The 16,439-nt window shown below is 45.2% G+C and overlaps 1 protein-coding gene across 1 annotated transcript in view; it reads left to right on the top strand.

Moving 5' to 3' along the window:
* Positions 1 to 60: 60 nt before the first annotated feature.
* Positions 61 to 16,439, top strand: part of LOC110701870 (heat shock protein 90-6, mitochondrial-like) — a 19,220-nt gene continuing 2,841 nt past the window's right edge. The window contains exon 1 of the mRNA XM_021879479.1: positions 61 to 79. Within this exon, the coding sequence (XP_021735171.1) occupies positions 61 to 79 (19 nt within the window). The remainder of the gene's footprint in view (positions 80 to 16,439) is intronic.

The following is a 16,439-nucleotide window of genomic DNA, read 5'->3' as shown; positions in this document are numbered from 1 at the left end:
GTGATGCGATCTGGGCTATCTCATTGAAAATAGAAGTACCAAGGCAGGAGATACCGAGATATGGACTACAGAAGTACAGGTATGGAATCTATCGAGCGGGAGTTTCTCCGGCTATTGGTTAGCTTTTAAGGTCTCAAGTAATATAATCTTAGATGTTATAACGGATGCAAGAAAGAACAAATATTGAATGTAAAATTAAAGAGAAAAACATACATAGATTTACGTGGTTCACCAACAATGTGTTGACTATGTCCACGGGTAGGTGAGACTGTGAGAGTAATAGTTTTATTGACCTTGGGGAATACATATTACAGATTCATAACAGATTTGAGACCAATCACAGAAATAGATTGATTGTCTCTCAGATTTCTAATGTCTCTCTTAGATCTCAGAGATGAGAAATACACAAAAGACTCTCGGATTTCTGAATAACCACTCAACTTATCCAGTTAGGAGTAATCCTAAGGGGTATATATAGAGAACTCTCCAAAACATAAACTGAATTTGAGCTAAAGCCCAATCAATAACCACATGGACCGAAATAATACGACCGTGTACCTTGAACCCACACGACCGTGTGACATGTCTTGTAGTAGCGGAACTACACGATCTTGTACCATGAACCACATGGCCGTGTATATTGAAGAGTAAATAAAAACACTAATTACACGATCATGTACAATGGACTACATGATCGTGTACTACTCGATCATCAATTCAAGGCATATTCCTACCATAAGATTAGATAGATTCAAACAAAATAACTTTAGGTTAGAAGTATTTCTTTTGGTCCAATATTCTTCGCTAGTTATATAGATGTTACAATGATTATTAGAGTAGTGCTTATTATTTCAAATTCCTATGGAAAATATCTAGAGATGACTATAAGTTTGTCCAATTGGATGTCATGCAATATAATCTACATACCTAACATACTTTCAAAATATATTCACTTATTTATATACTTCATTTTCACGTTGTGTGATAGAATGGTCACAAGGTATACTCTCGCAATTTTTAATCTGTATAATTTTTATAATTACAAAATTAAAGTTAATTAGCTTTGCAAGAATTGTGAAATGTAGAAGGTACAAGATAAGGTAATCTTGAAGTGCATGTTTCTTGATTGAAGAAAATTGTTGGCCAATTTAATTTGTTAGTGATTGCCAATTTTTGTCTGGGCCCCGAAATGTGCAACGCGCTCTAGCCTTTTAGCGGCAAGAACGCTAACTTTGTGCGGAAGAGGGGCTTGTGAGCACAAAGCAACACAAGCGAACAATCTCACGTCTATCTGGGCGGCGGAGTGCGGGTGGTCGGGGCTTGTGACGGCCGATACTTCAAGGCAGGCACAAGTGGGTCCGAACCACGAATTCTTAGTGCATCTAGTTGGTGTGGAGGGGAGCTATTATACAAGTAAGATACAATATCTGTAAAGTTCAAACAACAATCTATATCTATACTTAGTATTTAAAAACTATAACCAAGGAAAACACATGTCTCCATCCTATTGCACTTCAATATCTTTTTCTCTAATCCAAATGACACATGTATTCTTACATCATTAATTAATTTTTTATTACACTATATTTCTTTAATTCTTCCATGTACATTTTATCTTCATCTTCCCTATTCCATTCAAGCTTTTGCTTTTCTCTCTTTAATTTTAGGGATTTGTTAAACATCGCCCGCAAATCTCCACATAAAGCCCACAAATTAGACATGGTTTGACAATTTTGCCCATTTCTATAATCGTACCCAAAGTGAACAAATCTCGATCTAACAAATGTGGAGTCGTACTGGGTTGCCCAGGGAGGCCGGAGAGGCGAGGGTCGCCGGAGATACGTCGTCTTCGACGGAAAACGAGGTGGCGCCTAGTTTGGACGCCGGAACCATGGCAAGGACGTCCAGGCAAGGCGCCACAACCAGTGCACTGGCGTCTAGCCCAGGCGCCTCAACCAGTGCACTGGCGTCCAGGCCAGGCGCCACCACCAGTGCACTGGCGTCTGGTTTGGACGCCGCCCTTACTTTTTAATTTTTTTTTTTTTTTTGCCTTTTTTTAAATTATGTTTATTAAATTTATGTTTTGATTTAGAATGTGGAAATTTATGTTTTTTATTTGATTTTATAAAAAATATATATACTAGACTTATATAAAATAACACATAAAATTAATAATTATTAAAAAAAAAAATCAAACACATTAAAAAAAAAAAAATTAGAAAAATTTTCTGATTTTCCAAAAAAAAAAAAAAAATTAAAAAAAAAAAAAAATTAAGGCAGCTGGGGCGCCTGGCCAGGACGGCCCGTGGCTGGTGGTGGCGCCAGGTCCGGCAGCCACGTCCACCGGCCTGGCGTCTGGGCAGGACGCCCAGCCACAGTGACTGGCGCCTGTCCCAAACGCCACTCACCGTGGCTGGGCGTCCTGCCCAGACGCCAGGCCGGTGGACGTGGCTGCCGGACCTGGCGCCACCACCACCTTGCCGCCACGAGCCACCACTACCTTGCCGCCACGAGCCAACCACCTTGCCGCCAAGAGCCTCGACATCCCCGTACTTTGATTTTTATTGAGCTGTGTTTTTTTTTTAAGGTCAAGGGCAATATTGTAACTTCAATATAAGTTTGTGGGCTTTATGTGGAGATTTGCGGGCGATGTTTAGCAATCCACTAATTTTAACCACTCCACCCTTTTCTCTCTTTAATTTTAACCCCTCCCTTATTTAATCCCCATTTTCATTTACAATGCCAAAGATTAAATTTCTTTAATCATATTATTTATCACACATTATGACCATAGTGGCTTATTGATATTTCATAATTCATCTTTCAATGCAATTTTTTTATGAATAACCCGTGCATTGTACGGGTCAAAAGACTAGTTAAGCATAAAAGCAAGGCAACACTTGGTAGAAGGGTTAAGATTTCATTTAATAGGATTTATAAAATTATTTAACTATAACATCAATTTAACAATTAATATAAACAAAGAATTACATTTATTAAAAAAAATAAAAAATACCTATATAGACATCAAGGTTTTCTTTTTTTTCCCTTTTATTTCTTTTTTTTTCTTTTTTTTTTTTTTTTTTGACAATGATGCATGTAAGGCTGTAAAGGCTATTGATGTATTAAACTTTGTGAATATGAAGAAAAAAAAATAGAAGTTATTGATTATTTAGAACCCATGCTATATACCACCCTATCATGTCCCTATTTTGTTGACACAGTTTGACATACACATTGGTTTGTACAAGGGGTTTTTTTTTTTTTTAACTTTAACTTTATTTTTTTATATATATAAATCAAATACGGAGTATTAAAAAATGAGTGACCCCATCATAGATTTATATTATACTATATAAGTAAGCTGAGGAATTAAAAAAAAAATTAGTATGAGAATATGAGATTATTATAGAAGTAAGACTTTTCCTAATAATAATATCAGCATGAGAATATTATAGAAATATTAGTATGAGAATATTATAGAAATCTTGGACAATATTACGAAAATTACTTAATATAAAATTATACATATTAGAGTATTTCATTAAGAGAATATTATAGGCTATACATACTCTTCATGAAGAATTGACCAAAAAAAAAGGAAAGGAAAAATGGAGGAAAATTTTTTAGCTAGTGAATGACATGTATCATCACTGGTTTCGCTTTTATTTAGTTTTAAGTTATTGGTTGATTGTCTCACTACATATATTAGGCGAAATCAAAGTTGTATAGGTCGGATCATGTAAACCCATATGTCTTGTATGAAAATTCATACAAAATTGTGTCTTATTGATTTTTCATAAATAGAATTTTATGTATGGCCCGACTCACGTGTTGCACTATGCTAATAAAGGTCAGTCTCTTCGGCTTAATTTCAGTTCAGTTCATCTCTAATCAATTTAGTTCAGTTCAGTTCCTAATTTCCTTCTCTCATAAACAATTTAGTTCAGCTCATTCAAGTTCAATTCATTTCGGCTCCAATCATTTCAATTCAGTTCAGTAAATCAGAACAGGCCCTTAGTAAGTCAATTGTCTTATTTGTCTTAAATTTTTAAAATGATGTCGATGCACAAGCCACAATACAACAATGTGTTATGTGCCTCTCTCGTGTTGTACTAGACTAATAAAATTCAAAGTGATTAGGGGATTTTTCCCCACCAATCACCATTTGACAAGTGGACCCATCAGGTTCTGCCATGTGTCCGTCACATGGGCCAGTAGGAGCCTGCCACGTGTCAAGCAATGATCCGTCCACTATGGACCAATTACGACACGACACGTGTCCATCCCATGACACCTGGGATAACCGGTCACCTAGGCCCAACTTCCGAGGGAAGCCCAATCAGCCCAAGGTTAACCTAAACCTAGATTGGCACGTTTCCCGAGGTTATAAATACCCCCCTTAATCCTCATTAGGGGGGGAACACGCTAAAAACGCAGATTATACACATTAAACACTCTCACCTAGAGAGACCCAATCACTTTAATTTCCGCATTAATTACTCCTTAATCAAGTACTAACTTGACCGTCGGAGGCAGATCTCCAATCATCCGGAGCATCCGTTTGTTTTGCAGGTACAGGCGTCCGGTTCCAGTCTCGGAATTGTAACTCTCCCGCAGGACATCAGAAAACCCCGAAACATTTGGCGCCGTCTGTGGGGAGAGTACTTCTGAGATGGCATCCACGTTTGTACCGACTCCTGAAGAGAGACGTCCCCTGGACGACCCTCTAGTTCAGTCGGACCACGATACTGAGAATGAATTTGAAGTTGAAGCTCACACAGCTTCAGACGGGACCCTAAGGGCCCAACGTACCCGTCATACCGAAAGGAGGGAACGGGAACATCTTCATACAGGAAGCGAGCCAGCAGGCGCACCGCCTGTTCGGCAACAGCCGACTGATGGGTCTGCTCCCATCACAAGGAGTGAACTCATGACCTTCATGAGGGACTTCAAGGGAGAAATTCAAGAGTTGATCAACAAGAAGCCGCCTGCTCTGGACAAGGAGCAGTCGGCTAAGAAACCCTCCACTTCACAGAAGAGGAAGCCAGTACAAGGGCGAGAGGCGACTCCTCATCCTAAATCTAGGAAGCGGGAGCCACCTGCCCTTGATTTCACAAAATACCGTTTTCCTACTCCAGGAAATAGGAAGCCTGTTCGTCATATTCAGGCGGACGGGTCGAGGAAAACATACACAGACGCTCGGCTACAGCTAGAGCAGAAGAAGAGTGACCGATTGTCAGAGTCGGCCTCTACTTCAAACCTCCAAGACAGTCTGCGAAATACCTCGATGAGGCATACTCAGTCGTATCATGAGAGTCAGTCAGGCGGCACCTCCCGTCAGTCCGGCTATCATAGCGACCAGGCGGTACCAAACTTACCGTTTGTACCGCAACAACAGTATTTTTACAGTCACCTCCGTTTGGTGGACATGCAGCAAAAAATGTCCAACCTATGGACTGGCAGCTACGATTGCTTAGACTTGGTGAACAGTCGTCGACCTTCTCCAAGGAAATTACTGAAGTCGCTCAGCCGGCCAAAGTGAAAAATGTATTAGTAGGCGCCTATGACGGCACTACTAACCCAGAAGACCATCTGATGGCATTCACCAACCTGATGTACCTTCAAGGGTTGGATGATCCCACTTGGTGCAAGTGTTTCCCAGCGACTCTCAAAGGAATCGCACAACAATGGTTCGACAACCTGCCGACTGGTTGTGTAAATAGCTTCAAGACGCTTGCTTACTCATTCACCTCCAACTTCGCCATGAACATCCCTGCGAAGAAGACGACCCTTGATTTAGGAACAATTCAGCAGGGCGAGAAGGAGGGGCTTCGTTCTTACATCAGGCGGTTTAACCTGATGAGAATACAGATTCAAGGGTTACCGGATGAAGTAGCCTATACTGACTTTTTCAGAGGTCTCAAAGACGGGTCGACCTTCAAATTTGATTTGGTCCGAAAGAGGGTGGCGACTCTTCCAGAGGCCTTGATTGAAGCGGAAGCCTATATACAGGCGACTGATCTTTGTAGTACGGTAAAACAGTCGGACGGGAGAAGGTCCGACAAAAGAGAAGGACGACAGAAACAGTCGTCAAACAAAGACGAGAAGAGAAAAGAGGTCTGGGCGGCTGATATCTCTAAACAGCCGGCCCAGAAAAAGAAAAAGGAATTCAAACCATACTCCCCAAAGTATGTGTTTAACAAGGATAGCCAATTTATCCTAAAGGAAATCAAGGGACGGATCTCAATTGAGAAGCCGGTCCCCATGAAGGGTTCTGCAAACAATCGGAACCAAGAAAAAATCTATGATTATCATGAAGATGTTGGTCATCACACCAATAAATGCATCACTCTCATGCGGTATCTGGACCGCCTGGCTGAGCAAGGTGATCTTGACACTTATGTCAAGAAATCTACGGGGAACACTACCTCAAAAAAGCAGTCGACCAAGAAGAATCAAAAGGCCGAAAGCTCCGATACAGATGATGCAGTCGTCTACACCATTGCAGGCGGCTTCTCAGGAGGCGGCCCCACTATTAGGGGCAACAAAGACAATATCAGACGGTTAGATGTAAATTCCGTTCACCAAGAACGGCCCTCCAAATATTCATTTCCTGAGATTGTCATCACTGAAGAAGATCTAGGAGGGGTAAGAGGGCCGCATGACGACCCTATCGTTATTGAATGTAAAGTGGCCAGCCAGAGAGTTGGCCGAATCCTCATAGATACCGGAAGCTCCTCAGATCTCATCAGTAGCAAATGTCTGTCGAAACTAAAATATCAGACTGATTGCATACATCCGGCATCCCACCCTTTAGTAGGGTTTGGAGGAGGAGTCGTCCACCCAGTGGGACGAGTGGATTTACCCATCCGCCTGGGCGAAAAAGGGGAAGGACGACACATGGTAGTCCGGTTCCTGGTAGTAGAAGAACTCTCGGCCTACAACATGATTCTGGGACGACCAACCCTGAATAATTCCAAGGCTGTTATAATCCCATCTCTTATGTTGCTCAAGTTTGAGATGGATAATGGAACAGTCGGGTCCCTAAGGGGAGATCAGGGGATGGCCCGAGAGTGCTATCTGTCGGATGTCAAGTCCACTGTTATAACCACTGGGTCGAGTGGTGGAAAAATAGACCTTGACAATGTCAAGGAGAGTGCGCCTGTTCAAGAAGCAAGCGGCAAGAAGAGAAAGGCATCCCAGACAGGGGCCGCAAGAAAAGACAGAAAATAGCAATCATTGGCAGAGGAGCGGTCGGATGAATTCCGCCCTCAGCCGGCTGGTTAGCATACGAACCTGATCTTAGACGACTCGCGTCCTGACCGACTAGTCAAAGTTGGGACGGCTGCTCTAAGAGTCCTAGGTGACGACTTTCACAAACTATTGAAAGAATACAAGGACATCTTTGCATTCGAAGTCCATGAAATGCCAGGCATTAGTCCTGACCTGGCGGTACATAAACTGGTTGTGGATCCGAAAAAGAAGCCGGTACGGCAGAAGAAGCGGAACCATGGCGAAGAAAGAAGTCAGGCGGCAGCCGCCGAAGTTAAAAAATTACTTGATGCATGGTTCATTCGGCAATGTTACTTCCCAGACTGGGTTGCAAATGTGGTGCTTGTTAAAAAGCCGAATGGCACCTGGCGAATGTGTGTAGACTACACAGACTTAAACAAGGCGTGCCCCAAAGACAGTTACCCTCTGCCTAAAATTGATAACCTGGTCGACTCAACAACCGGCCATGCTTTGATGAGCTTTATGGACGCCTACTCTGGTTTCCATCAAATTCCTTTATGGAAGAAAGATCAGGAGAAGACGGCCTTCGTCACTGATCAGGGGCTATACTGTTACACGGTCATGCCGTTTGGTCTTAAGAATGCCCCGACCACTTTCCAGCGAATGATAAACACTGTGTTCTTTGATCAAATTGGGAGAAATGTCGAGGCATATATTGATGATATGATTGTCAAGTCTAAACTTCAGAAAGATCATCTGTCGGACCTCCGAGAAACTTTCGCCACACTCAGGCGGCACCATGTCATGCTCAATCCCAAGAAATGTGTCTTTGGAGTTGAGTCTGGGAAATTTCTCGGATTCCTTATCAATCAGAGAGGAATAAAGGCGAACCCTGAGAAGGTGCAGGCGGTCATCGACATGCAGTCGCCTCGTACCATCCGAGAGGTTCAGAAGTTAACAGGTTGTCTGGCGGCCTTGGGAAGATTTCTAAGCCGATCAGGCGACAAATGCCTGTACTTTTTCCAGGCAATTAAGAAAAAGGCAAGGTTTGAATGGGGGCCGGATGCTGAGGCGGCCTTCCAGAAATTGAAAGTTCACTTGCATTCCTTGCCGAGGCTGGTCAGCCCTTTGCCCAAAGAAGTACTCTACATGTACCTGGCCGTCTCTGATCATGCGTTGAGGTATCCCTTAGTGGAGAAATTTGGTCTTGCACTCTTCATGGCTGTTAAAAAATTGAAGCCCTACTTTTTGGCACATGCAGTCGTTGTGTATACAGACCAACCTATCAAGCGGCCACTGACCATCATGGAGTCGTCAGGCCGAATGATTAAATGGGCCATAGAAATACAGAGCCTCGAAGTTACTTTCGAGCCTAGAAAAGCAGTGAAGGGCAAGCCTTTGCTGACTTTATTGTTGAGATGACTCGTCCTCCGGACTCTCAAGTTACAGACCAAGTCTGGAAGGTATATGTGGATGGAAGCTCTACTTCAAATGGTTGTGGAGCAGGCGTCATATGTCAGTCGCCAGAGGGCGACAGGTACGAGTATGCTCTACGCTTCAGTTTTCAGGCCTCAACAATGAGGCAGAATATGAAGCTTTACTAGCCGGAATCCGCATGTGCAAGGCGGCAGGAGCAAGAAAAATAGACGCCTGTTCCGATTCACAATTGATAGTGAGTCAGTACAATGGCGAATACGAAGCAACCATCCGGCCATGATCAAGTATTTACAGGCCGTCCGACAAGCAGTCAACTCCCTTGAGGATTTCCATCTGACCCAAGTGCCGAGATCAGAAAACAACCAGGCGGATGCACTTTCAAAATTAGCATCATCCGCCTCCTGTGATACTCCTCGAACTGTTTTTTGGGAAGTAATGGAGAGGAGAAGCATTGAGGAAGAACCTATTGGAATCTTAGACAGAAGCTCAACCTGGATGGATCCAATCAGGGCATATCTGACAAATGGTACCCTGCCGGATGATCATCAACAGGCGGCAACACTGAAAAAACGAGCAACCAGTTTTCAAATAATAAAGGGAGAACTTCACAAAAGGGGGTACCTTCAACCCTTCTTAAAGTGTGTTACTCCAGAAAAGGGGCGAGAGATACTGGACGATCTTCACTCTGGTTACTGTGCTTCCCATATAGGCGGTAGGACGCTTGCTCAACGGGCAAGGCGGCAGGGCTACTTTTGGCCTACTTTAGAAGCAGATGCGATGGTGATGGTGAAAAAATGTGACAAGTGCCAAAGGTTTGGCAAACTAATTCACCGTCCGGCTACTGACCTCACTACCATCCATAGCCCACTACCGTTTGCTAAGTGGGGCATGGATATTTTGGGTCCATATACGCCTGCTACAGGCGGAAGGAGGTACATACTTGTTGCCGTCGACTACTTCACTAAATGGGTAGAGGCGGAGGCTGTAAAGGGAATCAAGACGAAGGATGTAATTTCATTCATTTGGAAAAATGTCATCACTCAGTTCGGGGTTCCCATGTCTATGGTTTTTGATAATGGTCCCCAATTTGAGACGCCTGTTCTCAAAAGCTGGTTGGGTGACCAAGGAATTGCACACTACTTTGCATCTGTCGGCCGTCCACAAGCAAACGGCCAGGTAGAAGCCTTTAATAAAATCATCTCAGACGGTCTCAAGAAAAAGATTGAACGAGCAGGCGGCCTATGGGCGGATGAATTACCACATGTTCTCTGGGCCATTAGGACGACTGAAAAAGGGGCGACTGGAGAAACTCCATTCCTCCTAACTTATGGTGCGGAAGCTGTTCTTCCAATAGAACACTACGAGCCGACTCTTCGAGTAATGCTATATGACGAAGAGGCAAACTGGGAAGCCATGCGCCTGACATTAGACTCACTTCCTGAAAGGAGGGACAATGCTGTCTTGCGCCATGAAATTTACCGCCTGAGAATGACTAGATCATACAACAAAAAAGTACACAGGCGTCCACTCAAAGTGGGGGACTTTGTACTTAGAAAAATGGAAGCAGTTGGTAGGGCTAATGAGTCTGGCAAACTAACTCCCAACTGGGAAGGACCCTACCGAATCTGTGAAGAGGTCAGGGACGGTACCTACCGACTGGGAACACCAGACGGACAACCGTTGCCTCGAACTTGGAATGTAGATAATCTTAAGAAATATTTCTTTTGAATGATGTAAATAGTCAAGGGCTACTTAATAAAAGTTTGCATACTTAATATTCAATTTTGTACTAAGAGGGGCACGCCTACTAACAAACAGTCGGCTACTCTCCATACTGTTTTTATTCTTACTTAAGAGGGGCATGCCTGCTGACAAACAGTCGGCTACTCTCCATGTTTAATTTTTATTCTTACTTAAGAGGGGCAGGCCGCCTATACATTTACAGTCGGCTACTCTCCATTGAGTATTTTACTCATCTTCAGAGGGGCATGTCGTCTGTACCTTTACAGTCGGCTACTCTCCATTGAGTATTTTACTCTATCTTCAGAGGGGCATGCCGTCTGTACCTTTACAGTCGGCTACTCTCCATTGAGTATTTTACTCTATCTTCAGAGGGGCATGCCGTCTGTACCTTTACAGTCGGCTACTCTCCATTGAGTATTTTACTCTATCTTCAGAGGGGCATGCCGCCTGTACCTTTACAGTAGGTTACTCTCCATTGAGTATTTTACTCTATCTTTAGAGGGGCATGCCGTCTGTACCTTTACAGTCGGCTACTCTCCATTGAGTATTTTACTCTATCTTCAGAGGGGCATGCCGCCTGTACCTTTACAGTCGGTTACTCTCCATTGAATATTTTACTATAGGGGCACGCCGTCTGGACATATAGTCGGCTACTCTCCACAGAAGAGAGCCGACTGGTTCCAAACACACAGCCACCCCCCTTATACTTAACTAAAAAAGATCAGGGCCTTGCCGACCCTGTGCCTAAACAGGCGGCTACCCTCCTTTTACTTAGCACCTACGTTCACCAAGAACTAACCAAGGCCACAGGCCGAATGATCAGACCAGGCGCCAAGCCAACTGATCCAATCTTCAAAACTAATACGACTTGTCCCAACATCATAGCAGGCGTCCGGCGGCATCCCTCCGGATGAAATTCGTCGCAGAGAGCAGCTCCCTTTTGGGTGGAACATTGCTCTATAAACTAATTACACGGCACCTATACGACTGCCCCCAAGGGCAACCACGTAGCCGTTTTTGAGACAAGGATAACTCTATCACTAACCAAACCAGTGGTAGCAGTTGACATCTGAGTCAGATGACCGCCTGTATTACTTGGGATAAATGCAGGGGGTACCTCTTGAGTTAATAGCCAACAAACATTGGCGAATCAAAAGGTTCAGTCGGCCTCCGCCGCCTGGTACCTTTACTACTCAAGCAGGAGTGACGGCGACTAAGTAACACCAAAGTTAACTCATAGTCACTCTCTCAAACTTAGTATGGAGCCTAAAAGGTATGAGTCGCCCGCCTGTTTTTAACAAACAGGGGCTCTCAACCACTACTCCTGCTAGGTTAACAACCTATGAGTTAAAAGCCAACAAACATTGGCGAATAAAGGGGAACAACCGGTACCCACCGCTTGATACCTCTACAACTCAGTTACTTGGCGACTAGGTAACAATCATGTTTACTTGGCCACTCCTTAAAAATTTAGTGTGAAACTAAAGAGGTGTTCATACAGCACCGGCTCACACTAGATTAAATATGGCGGGGAACAGTCGGCCTAGACGGCCTAAAGTCTCTAGCCTAAAAGCATGACAAGTAGGAAACAACTTTCCTACTTGGTTAAATTTACAAATGACAGGACCGCCTGCCTAAAGGGGATCCAGTCTTTAAAATGGTTCGAATACCAATTGGATAAATGGTCGACTGATCGTCTAGCCTGGAAACAGACAACCAGTCGTCCAAGGGCATAGGTAGCGTGACTAACTATCCGTACCTGTCTGCAACTATCGGCCATGTAAAACAGTCGGTATAGTGTACAATTGGATATCAGAATATTCAATACTTGAACAAGTTTGAAGTAAAAAAAAAAAATTCATTAAAAAGAAGCCGGTCATTAAAGACCGGCAAAATATTCAGAGCCCCGGCCCCCTGGCCGGGTAAATACAAACAAACGGCACGCAGGCCGTGGAAAGAAGACATAAAGCTTAAGAAGGGGGCAGATTTTCAATATCAGCAGCTGCCGCCTGGTCAGCACTCTTCTTGCTGGACTCGGCTTCAGCTGCATCCTTCTTTGATGCATTACCCCCAAGCGGCACAAGCGCCACTACCGGCTGCTCCTCCTCCTCCAACGCCTCCTCCAACGCCTCTTCCTCAGCAGCCGCCAGGATCTCTTGATTATATCTATCAGAACACTGGCGGTACGTTTTTTCCCATGAGGCAAAGTCAGCATTGGGGAAGAGGCGGCCCCAAGTCATGCGCTGGATTTGAGCAGAGTCTTCCATCATCTCCCGGACCAGCTCTTTCTTTTCTTGCTAGGCCTTTTTCGAGAGCTCCTGAGTAAGACTCTTCTCCTGGGTCACTAGGCGTACCTTTACGCTCGCCAAGGATTTCTCCAAGGTTTCGTATGAGGACATCTTTTGGCGAAGAGGTCTCAGCTCGGCCTTGAGGTTGTTGATGGTCGCCTCCAGCTCGCTATTCCTCTTCTGGGCCGCCTCTAACTGAGCCCGGATAGCGGCGGTAGCCTGCGCCTGATAATAAAGAATATCAATGGTCAGAACTTCATTTTGGGCAATTTGAAACATTGCCTTATCACAGTCAGAGGCGGCCATAGCTTTTGCAGCTTTTACCTCTTTGTTCTTCCGGTCAAGCGGCTTGCGAAGGCCGTTCACTCGGAGCAGGGCCTAAGTAAAAAGGGGGAACAGGCGTCAGTTTCCAAACAAAAAGAAAACAGGCGTCCTGGAATTCAAATACTCAAAAATATGCTAAGTATACCTCAGCAAGGACCCCTGCAATCCCGTCTAGGTCAAGGGTGCCGACACCCCTGACCGCCTCCCTTTCAGCTGGAGGAACGACCTTGATCATAGACTTGGCCACCTCGACCAAGTCAGGCTCCTGAGGGCCGGCTGCATCAAGCATAAACAAACGGATTAGACCTAGTAAAGAAGGGAGCAAGTCTAAAATTTACAAGGATAATTTCATACTTCTAGGTGGCCCAGCTGGAGTTTTAGAAGAAGTGGTCGGCTGTTTCTCAGCCGCCGCATGTTTCCTGGCAGAACCAGGAGAGCTCGCAACAGTCGTCCTCCGGGCCTTGGGGTCCGGCTGTTGGGAAGAAGAAGCTCTTGGAACGCCCGTCTAAAAAAGAAGAAAAGAGTCAGTATATGCATAAACACAACTCCAAAAAGAGGGTGAAAGGTTCGAAGCCCACCAAGGGTGCCCCCTTGTTGGGGGAGTCGGTTGAAGACTGTTGCATGATGGAGGCCCGCAACATGGCCGCCGCAGTCTTAGAGGCGGTAATTTTGCTCATGGCGTCCGCTGCAAAAAAAATAGCAAAGTTAATAAGTCATAACAAGAAATGCATGGAACAACAGAGTATTCGACAGGCCGGCTACCTCTTGAGCACCGACTGCTGAGGCCACAGGCGGCCAAAAAGTACTCGTCGTAGAGCCATTTGAAGCTCGGGACGCAGTGCAGGGTACTTGCTCTCGTACCCCTGAAGTAGAGTTCACCTTCGACTCTACTTTGAAGAGTCCTTTATCTAGGATCTCGTTCTTAGCCTTGGGGGGAACAGGCGGCATGCTGCGGCCGCCTGCAAGAAGGGGCGGATTCCTGTTCCACCTGTTGAAGCGCTTGTTCAGCTCTGTGTCTGAACTCTCAATGATGAGGAAGGTGCTCCGCCAGTCCTTCCATTTGTTTGCTTTACCTCTCGTCATGAGGTAGCCCCTGTGGCTCGTCAATTGATACCAGCCAGTACCGCCTGCCTTAGGGGTCCGGCTGAGGTAGTTCATGTGGGCGAAAGCCTCGAAGCTCGGCTCCACCCCGTGCAGTTCGCACCCGGCCACATAGCCGAGTACGTTGACCCAGGAGTTCGGGGCTAACTGCCATAACCCCAACTCATACCCATCCAAGATCCGCTGAACAGCCGGATGTAGTGGGAAGCGCAGCCCAGCCTTGATGGCCGCCTCGTAGCAGCCAAAGCAGGCGCCATCATAACTGGTACCAGCCGGCCAGACGACTGTGTCTTCTGGATCCGGCACGAACACTAAAAAGTCGGGGCCCATTGTGTGGTTTGCGATAAAGCTCTCCACTTTCTCTTGCATGGCTGTGATCCGGCCCCGAGGTACCGTGCAGTAGTAGGGGGTATTTTGCTCTCGGTGAGAGGCAGATGGCTCCGCCCAATCGTCCCCCTTCTCAACTGCGTGAGAAAGCCTCGCCTCTTGCAGGCGACTGTTTTTCTCTTCTGTGTCCAGAGAAGCATGGCCATAAGAGTTAGACTCGGAATCGTCCTCTGACGAGTCCGAAGAGGACGACTCCTCCCCTCTCCCGGAGGGGCCCGCCTCCTCTCCTTTAAAAGGAGAAGGAGAGAATGTAGAATTGTCAACTGTAAAATGGGAAGGGGTCACTTTGACTCCTCCCTCAGAACTGCCGGCTTTCAAGCCGCTTTGTTTCACTTCCACATCTGGCGCCTGGTTAGATGTTTCACTAATCGGCACCCTATGGGAGGAGCCGTCCTAGTTTGAGATCCTACGGTCTTTTTTGTTCTGGCCATCATGCTCTGCATAGACACAGATACAGTCGGACTTTGTATTAAAGGGCAAAGATGGGTCCAGAAAAGGGCAGGCGGCACTCCTAGTCCTAGATTCAGCCGTCCCCGGTGACCGACTGATCACTAACCTAGGTCGTGTCGTGTGCTTCCGTGGTGCCATTTCAAAAAAGAATAAAGTACAGAGAAAATTAAGAGTAAGAGAACCGACGGTTACCTGAACGAGTGACGATTGATGAAGTTCTGAAAATCCTTTGCAGTCGGCTTGTCAGAGCAGGCGGTAGGCAGAAAGGGTCCAAAATGTCAGAGCAAGTTCAGGGGTCCGAATGTTCTCTCACAAAGTTTTCAAGTGTGAAAATGACCGAAGTCAACACTCCTTTATATAGGCGAAGTGAGAAGGCGAAGGGTCACTTCCAGAATTCAAAATTTTGGCGGAGAATCTCTCGGCCTCTCGCCGAGTGACACCTGTAGCAGGTCTTCGCCTGTTACAGGGCGATACCTGTCACAGGTAACACGTGACCAGTCACGTGCCACCTGTGAGGGGCAAATGATTAGGGGATTTTTCCCACCAATCACCATCTGACAAGTAGACCCATCAGGTTCCGCCATGTGTCCGTCACATGGGCCAGTAGGAGCCTGCCACGTGTCAAGCAATGATCCGTCCACTATGGACCAATTACGACACGACACGTGTCCATCCCATGACACCTGGGATAACCGGTCACCTAGGCCCAACTTCCGAGGGAAGCCTAATCAGCCCAAGGTTAACCTAAAACTAGATTGGCACGTTTCCCGAGGTTATAAATACCCCCCTTAATCCTCATTAGGGGGGGGAACACGCTAAAAACGCAGATTATACACATTAAACACTCTCACCTAGAGAGACCCAATCACTTTAATTTCCGCATTAATTACTCCTTAATCAAGTACTAACTTGACTGTCGGAGGCGGATCTCCAATCATCCGGAGCATCCGTTTGTTTTGCAGGTACAGGCGTCCGGTTCCAGTCTCGGAATTGTAACTCTCCGCAGGACATCAGAAAACCCCGAAACACAAAGTATTTCATCTTTTAAAAAAAATGAAATAACTATAAGAGGAATTTTTTTTGTGTGGTTGACCACACGTGTAGTCGAAGTTACTCGGTTCGAATAACCCTGATCGACTAACCCCTCAAGTTGCCCTGACCAAACCCTAAAGTAAATCATGACCGAGTAACCCTTTGAGTAACCCCTGATCGAGTAACCTTTGATCGAATAATCCCGGTCAAACAGTGTGGCCAGTCACATATAAAAATTTATGTAATTAAAAAAAAAAAGGATTTTTTTGTAAATAACCACTCATAAATGTACCCTGTGTTGAACTAACCACCCATTTTTTTTTGAATTAAAAAATAACACCCTTATTTCACCAAACCAGTAGGTTTCACCACCCCTCCTATATTCCGACTTGTTTTCCGATTGAGGGCGCACGTGTCACCATCCTATCGGTTTAAAATGAC

This window comes from Chenopodium quinoa, unplaced genomic scaffold (assembly GCF_001683475.1).
Source record: "Chenopodium quinoa cultivar QQ74 unplaced genomic scaffold, ASM168347v1, whole genome shotgun sequence".
NCBI lineage: Eukaryota > Viridiplantae > Streptophyta > Magnoliopsida > Caryophyllales > Amaranthaceae > Chenopodium > Chenopodium quinoa.
Note: the sequence above shows the minus strand (reverse complement) of the source record. Positions and strands in the feature narration are given on the sequence as shown.